General features: G+C 33.5%; 2 protein-coding genes across 2 annotated transcripts; both read left to right on the top strand.

Annotated features, from left to right (window-relative positions):
* Window positions 1-6037: 6037 nt before the first annotated feature.
* LOC131624172 (uncharacterized) lies at window positions 6038-8404 on the top strand. Its single transcript, XM_058895143.1, has 11 exons — window positions 6038-6178; window positions 6261-6528; window positions 6620-6710; window positions 6791-6878; window positions 7014-7072; window positions 7160-7307; window positions 7414-7571; window positions 7641-7788; window positions 7863-7967; window positions 8117-8173; window positions 8252-8404. The coding sequence occupies exons 1-11, from the start codon at window positions 6038-6040 to the stop codon at window positions 8402-8404; spliced, it is 1416 nt and encodes a 471-aa protein (XP_058751126.1).
* Window positions 8405-9932: 1528 nt separating this feature from the next.
* On the top strand, window positions 9933-14228 carry LOC131624171 (uncharacterized). Its single transcript, XM_058895142.1, has 10 exons — window positions 9933-10044; window positions 10153-10239; window positions 10328-10772; window positions 10950-11468; window positions 11646-11839; window positions 11927-13068; window positions 13120-13141; window positions 13234-13493; window positions 13606-13974; window positions 14088-14228. Exons 1-10 carry the CDS (start codon window positions 9933-9935, stop codon window positions 14226-14228), a joined length of 3291 nt encoding a protein of 1096 aa, XP_058751125.1.
* The last annotated feature ends 4682 nt before the right edge of the window (window positions 14229-18910 follow it).

The raw sequence follows: 18910 nt of genomic DNA, 5'->3' as shown, positions 1-18910 counted from the left end.
TTCTCATGTTTAAGATCAATGGCTGAGTATTCTTTCCTATGATGATAAAGTGTTTATTCCTCTTTTAAAAATCTCCCTTTTAAGTGGAACTACATTAGCTCTGACTTCTCCATTGCACCGAGGAGGTATGTAGGCATAAGATGTAATGTCTTGCCGAGCTTATTTTCAAAACCAAACAAACCCTTTTTTGCACACAATATCTCTTATAAACACAAATTTTCAAAAAGGTTCCTATGGATTACCACAGATATAAGGATGCTTAAAACCTTCCCCTTGCATAATCAACACCCGTACCTACGATCTCTCTTTTTGTTGTTTTTGTTTTGAAAACTTCTTTTTTGGTCTATTCACTCTTTTCTCATTTCCTTTGGAAACAATAAAGCACAGTGGAGACTTTCATTGAAATAATGAATCAAGTCAGTCAATGGCTTTGATCTCAGATTTTCCCCGCTACAATATGCAGAAGCTGAAAATTGTTTGCATAGGCTGTGGATTTCTATGATACCTACAATATTAAGTATGGCCTCCAACTACACTCTGCTTCACCTCAGCAACCTTTCTTCTTGCATGGATTTTGTGATGCAAACTAGGGTGTTGATCCTAATACCTGCATGTCCACTTGTGGTAGTGCCATCTATTTTGGTCCCAATTTAATTTCTTGGTGTTCAAGAAAGCAAACTATGGTTGGTAGATAAAGTTCAGAAGTGGAATATAAAAATCCAACTCTAACTTGTGTTAAGATGTTTTGGTTGCAAACCCTTCTTTGTGAGCTAAAAGTTCCCACTGCTTCTTATGTCATTTATGTGACAATGAAAGTGCAGTAGCTATGGCTTATAGTCCTAACCTTCAAGCTAAGACTGAGTACATGGTGATAGAGTTGTTCTTTGTTTTTTGTTTTTTTTGACCGAGAGAAGGTTCTAGCCAAGGAATTGCTAGTTGTGCATTCCTAATGCTGATTAAAAGGCAGATATTTTGACCAATCCTCTCTCTCTCTCTCATGAAAAATTTGAGAATTCTTCTTGTTGCCGTGACCATTTTCTATCCATTTATCTATACAATTTAGTTCTTTGAAACTTGTATCCCCTTTGAAAATATATTGAGATTTCTTTTGCTAACGTAATTGAAGTACAACAAGAGATTTTTGACCAAAATATCGCCAAAGTATCTCATAATTAAAAATATTATGATTAATAGAACCGATTTTAAAAATAAGATTTTTTTTTGGAAAAATTAGGCCTTTAAAATCAGTTTTAAAAAATAACCAATTTTTATCCAGATTTTAAAAGAAAATAAAAAGTTTTTATCCAAATTTTAGTTTTTAAAAATAACTGGTTTAAAATCGGATTTTAAGATAAATCAATTGTGTAACTATAACCAAATTAATAACCGGTTTCATAACCAATTTTGATTGAAATGTGGTTATGGTTATAAATCCAGACCATTTAAATGGTTTAAAAATGGATATGGTTTAGTTCAAAAAATAACCAACCATGCACACCCGAGTTAGGATGGCATCGTCGAAGGGAATCATCTCAAGTTCCCATTTAATGTACATGTTTGTACCCTAAACACATTAAGTAGGAACCTTACCGTGATATAGTTCAGTATTTTCCCCCCTTTCACCTTGAGGACAAGGTACCTTTCGATGGAGAATGGGATGTTATGACCCAAGAGGATAAAAAGGTGGACTCAGCTGATGAAGAATTGCTCAGTATTCCATACACTACACCGTACAAGGGCTACGACAGCGCTTATTTTGGTCTTTTAGAGCGCTTAAAAGCGCTGCCGTAGGTAACGAAAGCGCTTTTGAAACGCAAAAAGCGCTCTCGTAGCCTCCCCTATAGCAGCGCTTTTATCCAGAAAAGCGCTCTCGTAGCATCCCCTATAGCAGCGCTTTTTCCAGAAAGCGCTTTCGTAGGTTGCGTTTTTTTTATCTTTTATGTTTTTTTATCTTAGGCAGCGCTTTTAGTTATAAAGCGCTTTCGTAGGTAGGCCTTTAAGAGCGCTTTTGAAAGCGCTGTCGTTGCTAAACGCAGTATTTTAAAGTGCAACCTGTAATTTAAGCCTCCCAATTTGACCTGTAATTTATATTTGTTTTCAACCTGTAATATTTTCGACCTGTAATATATTTTCAACCTGTAATATTTTCAACCTATATTTATTTTCGACCTGTAATATATTTTCAACCTGTAATATTTTCAACCATAGGTAGGACATTATATACCGATATAATACCATTATAATCCAAAATAATATATATACACCATTATAGTTCAATTCACATGTAACTAACTCATCTCAAACAAACTAAATCTGATACATATAACTAACTCATCTCTAACAATATCTAAATCAGAATATAAGCCCGATATGTAAAAAATCCGACGAGCGCACTGTCCTGGTCCTGCAAAGTATGAACAGAACAACACGATCAATTAAACTAACTTTGCTCAAACACAATTAAAGGCTCCAACATCTATACTTCAAATTTTCCAAAAAAAAACAAATTGTCATTCAGTAACATCAACAATATTATTAGCAACAATTTCATGTGATTTGCAACTCAATCCACCAATGTAATGTGTCATCAATCCAGTCTCAAATCAAACTATCAGCACCACTTAACAACAACAAAAACAAACTTGATTCATATAACAATGTCATCATCTTCAACTAATATTAAGCAAAATGAACCAACATCCAACAAAGAAACTCAAACACAAAGTCATTATCAAATTTCGTCACACAGTAATGTATTCATAAAACTTTTCACACAATAATGTATTCATACCTATATGAATAGTTGCTGAATATAAAATTGACACAATTCCTCTTTGTTTTATCAAGTAGCATAACTATTATAAGCAAAACTGTGAAAATTAATGTACATGCACTTTGATTAAAGTAATGTTGTTTGATTTAGTCCGGGATACCTGTGCGTCTCTTTGACTTCATAACACTTGTATTGATCTAACAAAAATATAAAAGCATATATTTAGATCAATCTCACAAATAATTAAATATATAAATATACACAAATATTTAGAACGATCTCACTTACGTATCAATCATTGACTTCATATCCGGATAATTGGTCCACTCACCATCTACTGAATTCAGAAAATATACCATTTCTCTTATAGAGTTGATAGCAAGCAACAACCAGTGTGCTCTATAAATTAAAACAAAAGTGTATATGAAAATTTTGCTACTCAAAAGAAACAAAGATTAGATGAACCAAGAATGAGAAAGTAACCCTACTGGTCGGGTATTATACGCCCAAAGAAACAGGCTTTTTGTATTGCCGGTGGTTAGGAATCTATCGACTAAGCGTTGTCTAACTGATTCCGGTTCCGTAGCAATTGTCTGTCTGCTGCAATGGGCGGAAGACACGAAATGGAATCTGTTTGACAAATCAGTCCCGCGTAACACTTTGTCATACAACAACCTTAAATAAAAACATAAAAAACATTAGATTATTTTCATTGAAATATGTAAATCAATTGTTCAACTAATTAAATAATATATTCATCGGATTACCGGATGTATGAGTGAATATTACCGACGCCTAGTTGGTCATGCAAAAAAATCTCATGCATGTCATCTAGTGCAATATTTTCGAGGAATTCAATACCAAAGACAACTTCATCCATATTAATTTCACGGAAAGCACCATTTGTCAAATCTGACATATCAACAAGTGTTCCGAGCGTGTGCCGGTATTGAGGCACAAAAGTACCTCTTTTTTCCCTGGCTTCGGAGGACCCTTTTCCTTGGGTGGTACGCTACGAACTTGTTGCGTCACTTGTTGTGACCCCCGAGCAGATACCTAAAAATCATATAACTTAGGTAAATTATAAAATCATGCAGTTTTAGATTCAGATCATATATTAACACTTTAAATGTACCTCTTTTAGTGATGCAACAGACTCGTCCTCCTGCAAAATCCCTTTACCTTTAATTGCGGGTTTTGTAGGAGCAGTCTAAAATTGTCATGTAAAAAATAATTAACGTAACGGTTCATAATTGACATTCGAAAACTAAATGAGTCATAATGGTTTTCAACATACCTCATCACCAATGATAATGAGCTCCGAGGGCCATGCAACAAATGACCGTATTGCATCTCGCAACAATGTTGTCTCTGAGACCAGGTACCGGTAGCACCGCATCATGATCTAATACAACATCAACTGATACTTTCAGGTGTCCATCCAGGAGCGGTCTATGGTGAAGTAAATCCCCAAAGTGTTGTGCACTTTTCCCTTGCCAACTAGGCGATAATTCGGTGACGATAAGTATAGTTGGCAAGATGAAATGCCCTAAACCAATAATAAATATAGAGTCATTATCATTAATAAAATAGAACAATTGTAAGAAGAAAGAATTTATAATTACCTCGGGAAATTTTCTTTGACAGTTGATACTAGCTTTATCACTAGTTTCTTTCACCGATGAAGTATTGCACTTTTCTCTCATATACATCTCTTTATCTCTTTGCAATTCAGAGACTTGTGCTTGTAATTCCTGCAATTTTTGCAACACTTCTTCATTGGTAGGATTTCTTCTCCTAGAATGCTTATAGAAAGAGGTTGGAGTCACACCATGACCTTTAACCCTCACCCGATCGGGATACTCAGGAACATCTAGGGCTCTACTAAGTACGCTCCTATTATCCTGGTCCTCACCGGTGGATACCGATTGCGACATGGTCTCCTGTAATTCATTTACATTTCAATAATTATTAGTGGAGATAAAAAATCAATTATATATTAATAAACATTTGATTTAATTAAAGACACAGTGTTATACTTACACATTCATCATAAACTTTTTGAACATCGGGATCAACAGCTCGATTCTTGCCCACACGAGCTTCCTTCCACAACACATGTATTGGAAGTGAGGTTTCCTCACTTTTCGTCTCCTCTAACTATGCATTGACACAAATGATAAAATCATCAATTACAACACATTTAGACAATTAATAATAATATAGCATTTCTATTTACTTACAATTTTTTCCTCTAAGCGTGCATATCCCAAGCACCCTTTTTTGTATGGATACGCGGGTTTTGATGCTCTCGCCCTATTTGTGGCATTCCTTTTCTGGAAAGCTTCATCTCTTTGATTTAAAAACTCAACCCAATCTTCTTTTTTAATGGAGAGCTCATATTTTTTTGGACGTCCTGGTGCCCTCTTCAAGAAAGTTTCCTTCTTTATCCTTAAGATAGGTGTTTGTTAAAAAAGCTTTCCACCCTCTATATCCTTAAAAGACAAATTTGGCGTAGTGATATTCCCAAAGCAGGCCTAAGAGGAAGAAACAAAGATCCAAATACTTGGGATACTATGTGACTCTAGTAGTAAAAATGGGTGTTACTCAGAAACACTAAGTAAGCTGCCAGCAAATAAATAAGAATCTACTAGCTTCTAGAAGATTAGTTTAGATTTGCTAAGCTGTATTTTACATTTTGCATACCAATTAAACTATAAGTACAAACCTTGATTTGGGAAATAAAATAAGAAAGATGAAGAAAGTGATTAATTAATAGTAGATATACTATTCTATCATTTTCTTACCAATTACCTTTCATCTAATAATCTACTTTAATATATAAAAGTTAATTACTACCAAACTTCCCTAATTATCCTAGTGAAAGCCAATTTAACAGAGTTTTACATACCCCTGAGAGTAATTACACACCTAATCTTAATTAATTGCAACACCCTAATTAATTAAAATATTTTTATTGGAATATGGAAAAACTGCAACACATTCTATGCTACTCAATGCATTGGAACATTCATTTTTTCAAACCCTAAACCGTTTCATTTTTCTCCCTACATCTATATAGTCGTACACTTCAAGCAAGCAAGATTCCATGCCTAAGCTATTCCTCCTTCCAGTTGCCGTCTTCTTCATTTTCAATCAATACTACTAAGGTTTATTTTGTTTCTCCTTCCCCACAGTTCCCTTCTTCCTCTCTTTAAATCACTACTGATTTTTTTTGTCTTCTATGTTGTTGCTAAACAGAATATGAGCCGAAAATTTAGCTCCCTTAAGGACATTAACGATTCAAAGGAAACATGGAGATTGGTCATTCGAGTTGTTGATTTATGGAGTGTTATCAACAACAAGGGTAAGGAGCATCTGGAGATGGTTATAATGGACGCAATGGTAATACTTCGTATTCTTTCAAATCGTTTCGTAGCTTAGTATATTTCTCAGTTATGATATTATAGTTGTTTGTTATCATCAGGGTGATAGGATACAAGTTTTGATTCGTGCTGACCATACACCGAAATGGAAAGAACGAATACGTGAAAACATCTCTTGCATAGTCAATAATGGAAATGTTTATGATAACGATTTCCAGTGGAAGCTTTGTGATCATGACAAGAAGTTTGTGTTTATTGGTGGTATGACTTTGAAGGAAGTTGATATTCAGAACCTTCCTCCCAAAAGATTCTATTTCAAAGACTTTTCTGATATACTTGCAGGAAAATGTCAACTTAACCGACTTGAAGGTAAATAGATTATGCTTTTTATTTTCTTCCTACTCAAATTTATTATATTATAAAACTTGATTTTAACTTCACTTTTCACTCTGTTTTGTAGATATTATTGGTGTTGTTCAAGAAATCAACAATTTTCAGTATAACAATTCTGGAAAAAAGTCTTTTGTTTCACTCAATGTTAAAGACCTGAAGTAATTTATTTGATTTCAACTTTCTCCTATTTAAGAAGACGATTTTTATCATATTGATATTTCTATATTTGTTTCTACAGAGGTAACATCCTTAACTGCACGTTATGGGAGAGCTACAGAATAAATTTTTTGGATTTCTACCATAATGAAAAAAACAGCGGTGCTATTGTAATTGTACTAACTCATGCAATGATAAAGGATTCACAAGGTGTGTATCAACAAAATCCTCTTATTAAATTGTGATATCTGTCTGAAGTTCATTTGATGTTTTATTTTTTATCTATTTCAGTCTCAAATGGATAGAGTGGATCTAAATTGCTAATTAACGAAGATATTCCAGAGATAACTGAGTTTTTATCAAAGTATATACAAATTTTAATCATCTTACAGTATAATTTTGTCCTTTAAAAATTATCATCCTTTACATGCATTGTGGTACAATGTTCCAGGTTACCTGTAAATGAGCAGCCTGAAAAGCCTTCGCAGTCATCAAAGGGTATGTCTCTTTGGTCTGGTGCCTCTCAATTCACCCCAATTGAAAGTTTCGTCCATAAGGCCAAATGTATTTCTCTGAGTGAGCTCTGCAAGGTCAAACAGGTAAATGGTTATGGAAAATTTCCAGAAGTCAGCTCAATATTGTTTTATATAGATGATTTTATGTGAGACTGTTGCATATAATAATATTTAACTTATTGTATTTTAGGACATGTTATGTGTTACTGTTGGAACAACTCAAAAGTTTTTTGTCTCAAAACATGGTTGGTTTTATTATGGATGTACTAAATGTTCTTTAAAGGCATCTGATGTGAACAATCCATACAAATGTTCATGTGGACAGAATGTAGAACATGCCATACTAAGGTTATATTTTTCAATTGTTCCCCAATTTAATTCATTTGGCATTCTTCAATATTGTAAATGTTCTTATAGTTTTGATGCTATGCATTTTTCTAAATGGTATCGAGTTGACATCTATGTAATTGATGGTGAATCAAAATTTCGCTTTGTGTTTTGGGATACTGACTGTGCCGACATTATTGGAAAGTCTGCTGATAGTATTTATAAAGCAATGCTGGAGGTATAGTATAATTCATTATCTATTATAATATTTTTTGTATTAAGAGTTGTACTTACATTAAATTCAATGTTTAGGAAGGTGACGACGACCCTATGATATATCTTGATGAACTTGACATGCTTCTTGGTAAAAAAATGGCGTTCAGAGCTAAAGTTCAGCCAACATTTGGCCAAGCATCTGTTTGGAAACTTTAATATGATGAAGAATTTGTCAAGGAAATTGAGAAAGATTATATTACTAATGAGGTAGGGTATCTTTTTGTGAACATATACATAAGACTTTTATGAATATTTGTATCTTAATCTTCATCTCAATCTCTGATCTGCAGGGGGATATCATACCTTTAACCCAAAACCCAATCGTTGATCGTGTCGATGATTCCATCGTATGTTAATTATGCTTGAAAAATAAAAAGTAAATTACTTCGTTTTCTTAATACGTACTGTTTTTTAATTTTATACAGGAGTTTTTGTCTGCTTACGGAGAAAATGATACTGATAAAGTTGTGACCAATACGCCATCTAAAGGAAGTCCCATTACTCTTGATGTTGAAGATTCTGAATGTCAACCTTATGGAGCTACTCAACTTTCGAGAATGAAACCATCAAAGAAGTGAAGATTGAATCAAATGCCTGAAGACTCCTATGAACCAGTTTTATCTAAACATTATTATTAGTTTAGAGTTATTAGTTTCCTGTTATTTTACTTTTATTGAACAAGAGACAAGTGTTGTTTACTGTGCATTTTCTATCATATATGACTTGGTTTTTGCTATAAATTATGGGTACTGTTACTTTTTGGTAATCTACTATTTTCATTTGGCAATGCTAATAGATTAACTGTCATGTGTGTTTAATACTGCATATAATATTGCCCGAATAGAATTTCAACCATCAAGTGAAATAAAAGTTTGAATCAATTATTGTATAGTATATTTCTTCTTACTTGCAGGTTAATTGTTTTAATAAACCATATTTTTATGTATCATTCTTACAGTCAGTTAAAGTAGTAAAACGTTTTTCTTCATTTATAATGGTTAATGTTCTTTAGGGAAGACAATTATATTCTACACATGCTAATGACCTTTCATTTAATAGGTGTTTGATAACCCATTTAATCTTTCACTATTAAAATTTCAACCATCAAATTTTTTAAAAATTACTCTCAAGATTCTGCATCTTTTTGATAACTTAAACTTACAAGATTTTGCATCGATAAACAAAATTTGGTGTTGAAACAAGTCTCTTTATTTTTTCAATAACCATGTCTTCTAAAACTAATAATAATCCCCTTACCAACATTTTTAAATTGATATGAATATTTAATACTAAGTTATTATAATTTCAAACAGCATTCATGATAAAAAATAATATTAATGACATTACAAATAAGAAGTTTTTTAATATGACTCTTGAATATTGCACCAGCATGATGTTAACCATCATACCTGCCTAACCTATTACCTGTAGCAATTATTATATTAGCTTATTTGTACATGTTGTCATTTACCAATGCAAAGTTTGTCATCTTCTTGCCTCTGCACGTTTTACATAATTATCATTGCATGAAAATTAATGGTTTAGTAAATTTATTGATTACTTCACAATCTTTTTGAACTGCATAAAATATTAATTAAGATAAAACTTTTCATATGTTTGCTGCTTAAAAAGTTTGGAGGGAAAATTTTGCCCATATATTTGTTGCTTGCCTCCATATTCAGCCATAGCTTGCATAATGGTGGTAGCTTTTGTCTAAAAAAACATGGATAAACAACAAAGAGTTGAGCATGATCACTTTAAAAATATTCTCAGAAGAAAAAGATCATTTGATGCTAGACAACATAGAAAATGTGTGCTTGGAGCTAAGAGAGCAAAGAGACCGGCGGCAATCAACAAAGAAAATGCAGAACAAGCTCAACCACCCACTGATACTATATCTTCACATATCAGATTTCCACTATCTTCTATTTCTCCAAATATCCCAAGTTCCAGCATATCTCATCGAAATAGCTTGCAGAAAACTCATAGTAAATCAACTTTGAATACATTGCCAAGTTCATTAACAAAAAACGCCCAAGAGTTTTTTCTCTCAGGAACATTAACAATTTAGGAGTTAACCTGTGAAGGAGATTTGATAATGAGTTTATGCATGGTGCCACTGCATCTTCAAGCCATACACCACATCCAGTTTCCAATATCAACGAACTTTTCAAAGATGTTAGTGAAGATGATGCAGGCTCCGGTAATTCTTCAGAAAGTACGTAACATGTTTTAATTTGTTCATTAAGGGATATTTAACATTCGTAATGTTCATCAATCTATAATAACATAATATTTGCGAAATATATTTTATATGTTATTAAAGCCTGCAATTCAGTTTCCAACTATTCAATGGATAAGCATGACGTAAGTTTCGACACTGACATTGAAGAAACTGATCTACACAATTCAGGTTGTTGATTATTTATAAATATGTGTCTTTTTTCCAAATTTCATGATTCTATGCGTATTTTAGCTAACAAATGTACATATTGATTTAGGAGAATACTACGATTTAGGTGACCCATTATTTGAGTGCCAGCGATGTGGTGCAAATATGTGGTATCTAGAGAGGAAGAATAAGTGTCGACATTCTGCTAATCCTAAGTTCTCAATGTGTTGTGGAGAAGGAAAGGTTCAAATACCTTTGTTGAAAGCACCACCACCCGTATTGCAGAGCCTGTTGTTCGACCAAAACAAAAGTGAATCAAAAGTATTTCAACAACAAATTCGTCTTTACAATATGATGTTCTCATTTACTTCTCCAGGTGCTAAAATGGACAACAGATTTAACAATGGTAGAAGTCCTCCTAATTATCGGATTCAAGGTCAATCATGTCATCGTATAGGTAGCATGTTACCATTGCCAGGTGAAAAAGCATGTTTTGCCCAACTCTATATATTCGATACTGAACATGAAGTTCATAATAGAATTGATGGTTTCTGGTTTATTTATTTAATTGTGTTTGTCTCATGATTATTTATTAATTTGTTTTGCAATATACAAGAATCTTAACTTTATACGTTGGATGTTTGCAGAACAAGGAACGGAGTAGATATTAATATAATGGAAAAATTGTCTTCAATGTTATATGAACATAATGTTCATGCTCAATGTTTTAGGATGGCAAGGGATAGACTTTCGGAAGGCAATGTGGCAGATTTAAAACTCTATCTCATTTCTGAGCGCCAAACTGATGAAAGAATATATAATCAACCAACAGTTTTAGAAGTTGCTCCTCTTATTGTTGGTGATGTTGATACTGCAGAAAAAAGAGATATTATAGTGCAGAAACAATGTGGCGAACTTCAGAGAATAGATGAATATCATACGTCTTATTTGGGATTTCAATATCCATTACTTTTCCCTTATGGTAAAGATGGTTACAGACCCAACATAAGGCATCGCAATAAAGGTTCTGACACGGTTCGTATTTCAGAAACAACGGCTTTAGTAGCGGAAATTAAGGATGTTCCATGGGAGGAAGCAACAAAAAGAAATAGACTTACAATCAGAGAGTGGTTCGCCTTTAGGATCGAGTCAAGAAAAAATGAGGCACAAACAATTCTCATGTCTAGGAGATTGTTCCAGCAGTTTCTGGTAGATGGTTTTACGATGATGGAATCTGAGAGACTTCGATGGTTAAGAAAAAACTAGTCAAAACTACGAGTAGGCAAGTATTATCATCTCGCAGATGCTAGGACAAATGGACATACACGTGGTGCAGCTACAGGGAAAAGGGTTGTCCTACCTTCGTCGTATGTTGGAAGTCGCACATATATGGATCAATTATACTTTGATAGTATGGCAATTTGTAGTTATGTTGGATTTCCTGATTTGCTTATTACATTCACATGTAATCCAAATTGGCCGGAAATACAACGTGTACTAAGTTCTGCTAATCTGAAAGCGGTCGATCGTCCGGATCTCATTACAAGAATCTTCAAAATGAAATTTGATGCGTTACTGTCCAATTTGACCAAAAAGAGTATCATGGGGAAGGTTCTTGCGTGTAAGTAATTTGTTATTTGGATTAATTTAATTTACTTCTTCATTCCTTATTACATATTATAAACCATATCTGAATTTTATTTTGTAGATATGTATACAATTGAGTTCCAGAAAAGAGGCCTGCCCCATGCTCACATATTAATTTTCCTTCATCCGTCAAGCAAGTATCCAACGCCTGCTGACATTGATCGTCTCATATCAGTAGAAATACCAAACAAAGACACTGACAAAGATTTATATAACTTAGTTAAATCTCACATGATACACGGACCTTGTGGAAATGCTTTTCGTAATTCTACGTGTATGAAGGAAGGAAAATGTTCAAAATACTTCCTTAAAGACTTCAGATGTGATACGATTGTTGATCAAGATGGATATCCGGTGTATAGACGAAGGGACAACGGTCACACAATCTCTAAGAATGGAATTGAGATTGACAATAGATTTGTTGTTCCCTACAATTCAAAGTTATTGTTGAAGTACATAGCTCATATTAACATGGAATGGTGCAATCAAAGTACATCCGTCAAATATTTGTTCAAATACATCAACAAAGGCTATGATAGAATAACTACTGCAATTGTCATGAATGAAGATGGATATGTTGCGCAACATGACGTCGTCGATGAGATAAAGCAGTATATTGATTGTAGGTACGTTTCTCCGAGCGAAGCTGCTTGGAGAATTTATGCTTTTCCTATTCATGGAAGAAAACCAGCTGTAGAAAGACTTCATTTTCATGCTGAGGGACAAAATTCTGTTTTCTATACTGATGTCAGCCCTATTACCACAGTCCTTGATAAACCGAGTGTTACGGAATCAATGTATACATCTTGGTTTGAAGCTAACAAGAAATACGACGAAGCCCGCCAACTAACGTATAACAATTTTGTTTCGAAGTTTGTATACGTAAAAAAAGAGTGGAAACCCAGACTAAAGGGATACACAATTGGTAGACTAATTTGGGTTCCTCCAACTACCGGGGAATTGTACTATCTCAGGATGATGCTAACACATGTTAAAGGACCGCAAAGTTATGATGAAATAAAGATAGTAAACAATGTTAAGTACGATACTTTCCGTGATGCATGTTTTGCTATGGGATTTATTGGTGATGATCGAGAATTCATATTTGCAATAACAGAAGCATTTCAGTGGGGTTCTGGTCATTATTTAAGATTACTTTTTGTTCACATGTTATTGTCAAGTAGCATTAATAGGCCTAAGCATGTATGGAGTAAAACTTGACATCTGTTATCTGATGGAATTCTTTATTCTCAGCAAAGGATTGCAAACAACAGAGGTAGAATTTCAATTTCATCATAATCCAAATAATTTTATTATAAATGATGTTATAAACTTTACCATCTATTTTTTTATATTGTTTATTAACAGGTTTGCGGCTAACAAATGAAGAAATTCTGAATTTAACATTGATTGAAATTGAAAAACTTCCTCGCCGAAGTCATAAGAGTTTAAGTGATTTCCCTGGAATGCCAAAACCACAGAGTAACATACTTGAGGAGCTTGGAAACAATTTCATATATGAAGAGCAAAACTACGATCCTGCTGAACAACTTCAAGAGTTTAATACGCTATACAATAACCTCACAGTTCTAAACAATAATAACATCAAATTGCGAGAAGAAGTGCAAGTTACTTACAAATTAATATTGCTAATATGATGTTTCTAAATTATCTGTTCATTTAATTACAGATGAAAAAAGAGATATTTTCAAACAAATCTTGACGGCTGTTGATACCCAGAACGGAGGCGTATTCTTTCTGTATGGATACAGCGGGACACGCAAAACATACATGTGGAGAACATTAGCTTCTTACATAAGATCAAGAAGACAAATATGCTTGACAGTTGCCTCTTCAGGTATTGCATCCCTGTTGCTCCCTGGTGGTCGAACGACACATTCTAAATTTAAGATTCCAATTCCCACACTTGAATCTTCGACATGCGACATTAACAAGGGTAGTGACAGGGGGGACTTGCTAAAAGTATCAAAATTGATTATTTGGGATGAAGCTCCTATGTGTCACAAATTTTGTTTTGAAGCATTGGATAAAACCCTCAGAGACATCATGAGTGGATCCAGGTCATCAGATAAAATATTTGGTGGTAAGGTAATTGTGTTTGGTGGCGATTTCAAAAAGATTCTACCGGTTATTCCAAGAGGCAGTCTTTCAGATATAATTCATGCAACTATCAATTTATCATACATTGGGATCATTGTAAGGTTTTGAAACTTACAAAAAACATGCGGCTTCAGCAATCTGGGGCGACTACATCAGCTTACGAGTTAGAACAGTTTTCAAATTGGATATTAAAAGTTGGAGATGGTAAACTAGCAGAACCTAACTGTAATACGGTGAACTGACTTTTAAGAAATGTTGCGGATAGCAAGAGTCGCCACCGACTTTTATGTTATCCAATTTTAGCAAGGCTAAAAGAACAGAAAAAGACCTTTTAAAAGAGATTGAGTTTGGGGGGTAAGTTATACAAAGGGAAGGTTTAAAGCACCCTTTGTATCCATGGTTATCCATGGGCTCTTAATTTCTTAGCTCACTTTGTTTTCAAAATGTTTGAGAAGTTTGAGAAAAATGATTTGAATAAGGACTTTAGCTTGTAAAATAAGCGTAGCCTTTTTGAAGGTTTTTGAAAGAGGCAAGTTGAATTTAAACCAAAGCAAGAAATTAGTAGCAACTACCCTAAGTTTTGAAAAATGTTCTTTTAGCTTTTCAGGTCTATCCATACTGTGGACCTCCGTTTTTTCGGGCCATACCTCTCAGCGGGAGAGATACGTGAACTGACTCTTTTTTATCGCTTATGCTTTCGCATTTTTTGAAAATTCACAGAGTCGCCACCGACCTTTTATTTTATCCAATTAAGGAAAGGTTTATAAAAGAAACAGAAAAAAGACCTTTAAGAAATTCTGGGTAAGGGGGTAGGTTATACAAAGGGAAGGTGTTAGCACCCTTTGTATCCATGGTTATCCATTGGCTCTTAAGTTTGCTTAGCTTACTTGTTTTTCGATCACTTTTCAATTGCTTTAGAATGCTCATATGTGGTTTCAAATACCTTTGTAAATTGAATTTGTAATGATCCTTGTGCGGATGTATACAAAATGTTTGTTTATCTTTCGAAAGATGTTTTGAAAAGAACGTTAACTTTGTAATGATCCGTGTTTGGATGTATACAAAATATTGTCTTTTTGGAAAGTTTTGTTTTAAAAAACAACAGTGTATGAGAATTTTGTTTGTTTTGATTTGAGCAAGCAAACTAGGAGGTCTACCCTGAGTTGTAAGGTCTTTATCCTATTTCCTTTAAAAATCTATCCTTTCACCGGATACAAACAAAAGGTTCGATTTTGTACTCGAAACAGTAGAATTTTGACTTTGATTTTGAAAAGAATGAGAAGGGATTACCTTAAAAGGTGCAAGTGTGATTGTGATTGGATTCAGATATTTTATCTTTGAAGTTAGTGATCTAACGGTTCAATTTTATCTTTGATATACACGCAGTTTATATTTGCTGGAAATTAAAATGCGGAAATGTAAAGTGCGGAAAGTAAATCTACGCTATTACATCGATTGTGCAGGAAATGTAAACTAAGCCTATTTACATGATTTTGACAACCTATACATTTATCTAGGAATTTAAATTGCAATAAGATAAATAGAGAAATGCATGTTTTTGGTTTTTTTTTATGATTGATTTTAATTTAAAATTAATGCATAATTAATTAAATTAAAATGAAGAAAAAAGATGAAAATAGATTTAAACCTAGAAATTAAGTTTAAAATATGTACAAAATATTTGTCAATTAATTTTAAAACAAAACTAATTTTTTTGGAATTTTTGAAATTGATTTGAAATTGATTTGAAATTGATTAAGCTAATTAATACATAATTATACAAATAATTATACAAATAATTAAAACTTAAAGAGAAAATTATTCAAAATATGTACAAAATTAGTCTATAATATATAAACAATATTTTATATAAAGAACAATTTTTTTATGATTTTTTGATTGGTTAGAATAATTAAAAAGCAAATATATAAATATATACTAATTAATTATGCAAAATATTGAAATTATGAAGAAAAATAAAATATTTTTATTTCAGAAAATAAAATATTATTTTAGAAACTTAAAAATATTTTTTGTGTATTTTTTGGATTTTTTAACTATTTTTAATTAATTTTGCAAAGAAATTAAAATAGAAATAAAAAATAAAAGGATACTAATCAGATGTGGTTGATTATGAGGGAGTATGATGTTCATGCATGATCTGGCGCGTTGGATTGGATGGAAAGTGGATCAGAAGGCTCAGATTTTGAGGGTCCACCACTTATGACACGCCTGCAAACACTGAAACCAAAGGTTAATTTAAAAAAAACGCGCGCGTGCTGTCCAATGAGGTGAGGACACCTCATCGTCTTCAACCTCTCGCCAGGACCTTTAATAGCGCTTTTATGAAAAAAGCGCTGTAATTGATGAGCTTCAGACCTGCAAAATAGCGAATAGGGGTAAACCTGAAAAGAAATTTGGCGCGATATGTCCATTCGATTCGTCTTGTTCCACTGAATTCAACCATGCTCTTAATTTGTTCTGATTTTGGCTCTAACTAAAAACCCTAAATTTGAGCTGGAAAACCCTAAAATGGTAGATTCGTATATAAGCATCCAAAGCTCAATTAAACTTTCAGAAACGATCTACACACCATACTAAGTTCAAATATATATCTACATCTTGCTAGATATGCGTGTGTTATGAGATATAAGTTGGTTTTAGTTTGAACAAACCGTGAGGTATAATGGATGATTCTGAGTGCTTCAAGGCTTGAAACTGATTGGGATATGTTCAATGATGATAAAGGATTGTATTTAAGTGTTTAGTTTGAACTGAAACGAGCTAGAAATTAAAATTCGAATTTTAAATTTCTTTGAAAAATTCAAGTTGTTACAAATATGTTACAAGCATTCTACTGGCTATGAACTCGTGTCTCTTTTGTTGCTGAAGTATGATAGCTCTTCTATAGGCCAAGAGCTGCTTGGAAGTGAAGCTAAGAAGCATTCATTAGCTTTGTGGAATCTTGACTTTTTCAACATGAGTAGCTTTGCATTTAAGCCACCATGGCTTGATTTTCCACCCTCCTTCTGTTTGTACTTGGCTTGGGGCAGAGTTGAATGATTCTCTTGATGAGTCATGCTTGGTTTGTAAGCTATTCTTTATCCATCCATTTTTCTTTTTTAATTTAATCTAATATGTGATAAAATTAAACCAAAAATGAATAAAAAATGGAGTGGGCCTTGTCTTGGTCGTGGGAGGCCCATAATATTATGGTAATGATGTTTGAACCATGAAAACTTGGCCCCATTTGGAAAAAATGCATTTTTGAGAAATGTTGGTTTTATGCATTTTCCAAAATTTAGCCAACTTCAACAAGGTGTAAATCCCTCAATTTTTGTCATATGAAGGAGTTCTTGCACTTTTTGGAAACCTCAAAGAGTCCTCTAACCAATGTCTTTGGTCTCATGTCAAAATTATTTTTGATGCTCCTTGTGTGTCCTTTTGAAAAAAGTGTCTTTTTGTTGACTTTGAAAATGACCTGTAATGTCTTTGGTCATATTTTTCAAATGGTGAATGCAATGACCATGGGATCAATTGCATTTGAAAGATAATTGAATTTCCTTCAAAATGAGCTTTGGTTTGAATTTTTTGGATGAAGGATGGGAGAGTTATGATCAGTCAAAGTTGAGTTGACTTTTCAGGCAAAAACCCTAATTTTGAATCTTAGGGTTTTGTTGATTTTTGATCTTTCCTTGATGAATTATGATCATCCAATGATCAAATGATGAATCCTTTGACAAAATATGGACTTTGACAAAAAATTTCATTTTTGACTGTCTGTTGACTTTTTAGTCAAACGGGTCGTCTGTTGACTGTTTGAGCTGCTGACGGTGCGTCTGAGTGAATTGAAGTTTGAAAATTTGTATGATGGTACTTTGAGATATATGGATGTGCATGAAATCCATTTGAGGTCTCAAAAACTTGTTTCTCCTGTAAAAACAAGAAAACCCTAGTCAGGGACTGTTTGTGTAGGAGACAGTTAAGCGTACCTGATTTTTATGCAGTGTTGAGTCTCTGCTAATCGCGTGATATTCAGAAGACTTCTAGAACAAAAATCTTGGAATTTTGAATTGTAAAAGATTGATTTGATTGATGGTACAAAACACTGAGAATTGTACTGTCAGCAGTTTGACTGTCGACTGACTGTTACTAGTACAGTCTGAGTTTCCTGATTCTGCGCCTGCAAAAAGATTTAACTCTGTACCAATTGTGTGAGTACTATTTATCTGTAAATAAATAAATAGCATGTGTGAAGTAATAAACAGTATTTGGCGTTTGCGTAAGAATAAATTCAACTGCAAGCCAAATTACTGTATAAGAAAAATTTTAAAAAACTAAGTATTTCATATGTCAGGATATTTGTTGAAATAAAAATCCATGATTATATGAGACTCTTAATTTTCATATTGGAGTTTTCTTGAAAAAAGATGCGGGCAAATTTTGGGGTATAACAGTTGCCCCTATTCAATCTTCTTAAACCTGAAGAGATTGTTTGAAATCTGAAGGTAGAAGATGATTGAATATTTAGATGCCCTGAAAATTTGCACTTACCTTGATCAGAAGAGATGTTGGAAGTTGCATTTGAATGTCGTCTGCGAAATGTTGTTGGCAGATTGAAACATTACCTGAGATGGGCTTTCAGATGCCACCTGGTAAATGGGTTGAGGGTTTGTTCATCGGAATGAATCCATTGATTATATCTTGATGGAGGATTTGAAAGTCTTTGTGTTGACTGTTTCGGAACCGTCCAAGGTTACCGCTTTAAGTCTAGGAGGATGATTGCTACGGAACTTGTCCAAAGTTTTTTCTGCTTTAGATTTTGAAAGTTGATCATTGTGGAACCGTCTGAGGTATCAGCTTTAGATCTTTGATGTTAGATCATTCTTGAACCGTCTGAGGTATCGACTTTAGATCTTCAATG

The sequence above is a fragment of the Vicia villosa genome, unplaced genomic scaffold (assembly GCF_029867415.1).
Source record: "Vicia villosa cultivar HV-30 ecotype Madison, WI unplaced genomic scaffold, Vvil1.0 ctg.000107F_1_1, whole genome shotgun sequence".
Taxonomy (NCBI): Eukaryota; Viridiplantae; Streptophyta; class Magnoliopsida; order Fabales; family Fabaceae; genus Vicia; species Vicia villosa.
Note: the sequence above shows the minus strand (reverse complement) of the source record. Positions and strands in the feature narration are given on the sequence as shown.

What these genes read in the sequence shown, in the direction of transcription:
- LOC131624172 (XM_058895143.1), top strand. Translation starts at nt 6,038, where the DNA reads ATGAGCCGAAAATTTAGCTCCCTTAAGGACATTAACGATTCAAAGGAA. An exon ending in TGGTTATAATGGACGCAATG is followed by an intron (nt 6,179 to 6,260) that starts GTAATACTTCGT and finishes TGTTATCATCAG; the next exon opens with GGTGATAGGATACAAGTTTT. An exon ending in TTTATAAAGCAATGCTGGAG is followed by an intron (nt 7,789 to 7,862) that starts GTATAGTATAAT and finishes TTCAATGTTTAG; the next exon opens with GAAGGTGACGACGACCCTAT.
- LOC131624171 (XM_058895142.1), top strand. Translation starts at nt 9,933, where the DNA reads ATGCATGGTGCCACTGCATCTTCAAGCCATACACCACATCCAGTTTCC. An exon ending in AACTGATCTACACAATTCAG is followed by an intron (nt 10,240 to 10,327) that starts GTTGTTGATTAT and finishes ATATTGATTTAG; the next exon opens with GAGAATACTACGATTTAGGT. An exon ending in GCATTAATAGGCCTAAGCAT is followed by an intron (nt 13,069 to 13,119) that starts GTATGGAGTAAA and finishes CTTTATTCTCAG; the next exon opens with CAAAGGATTGCAAACAACAG.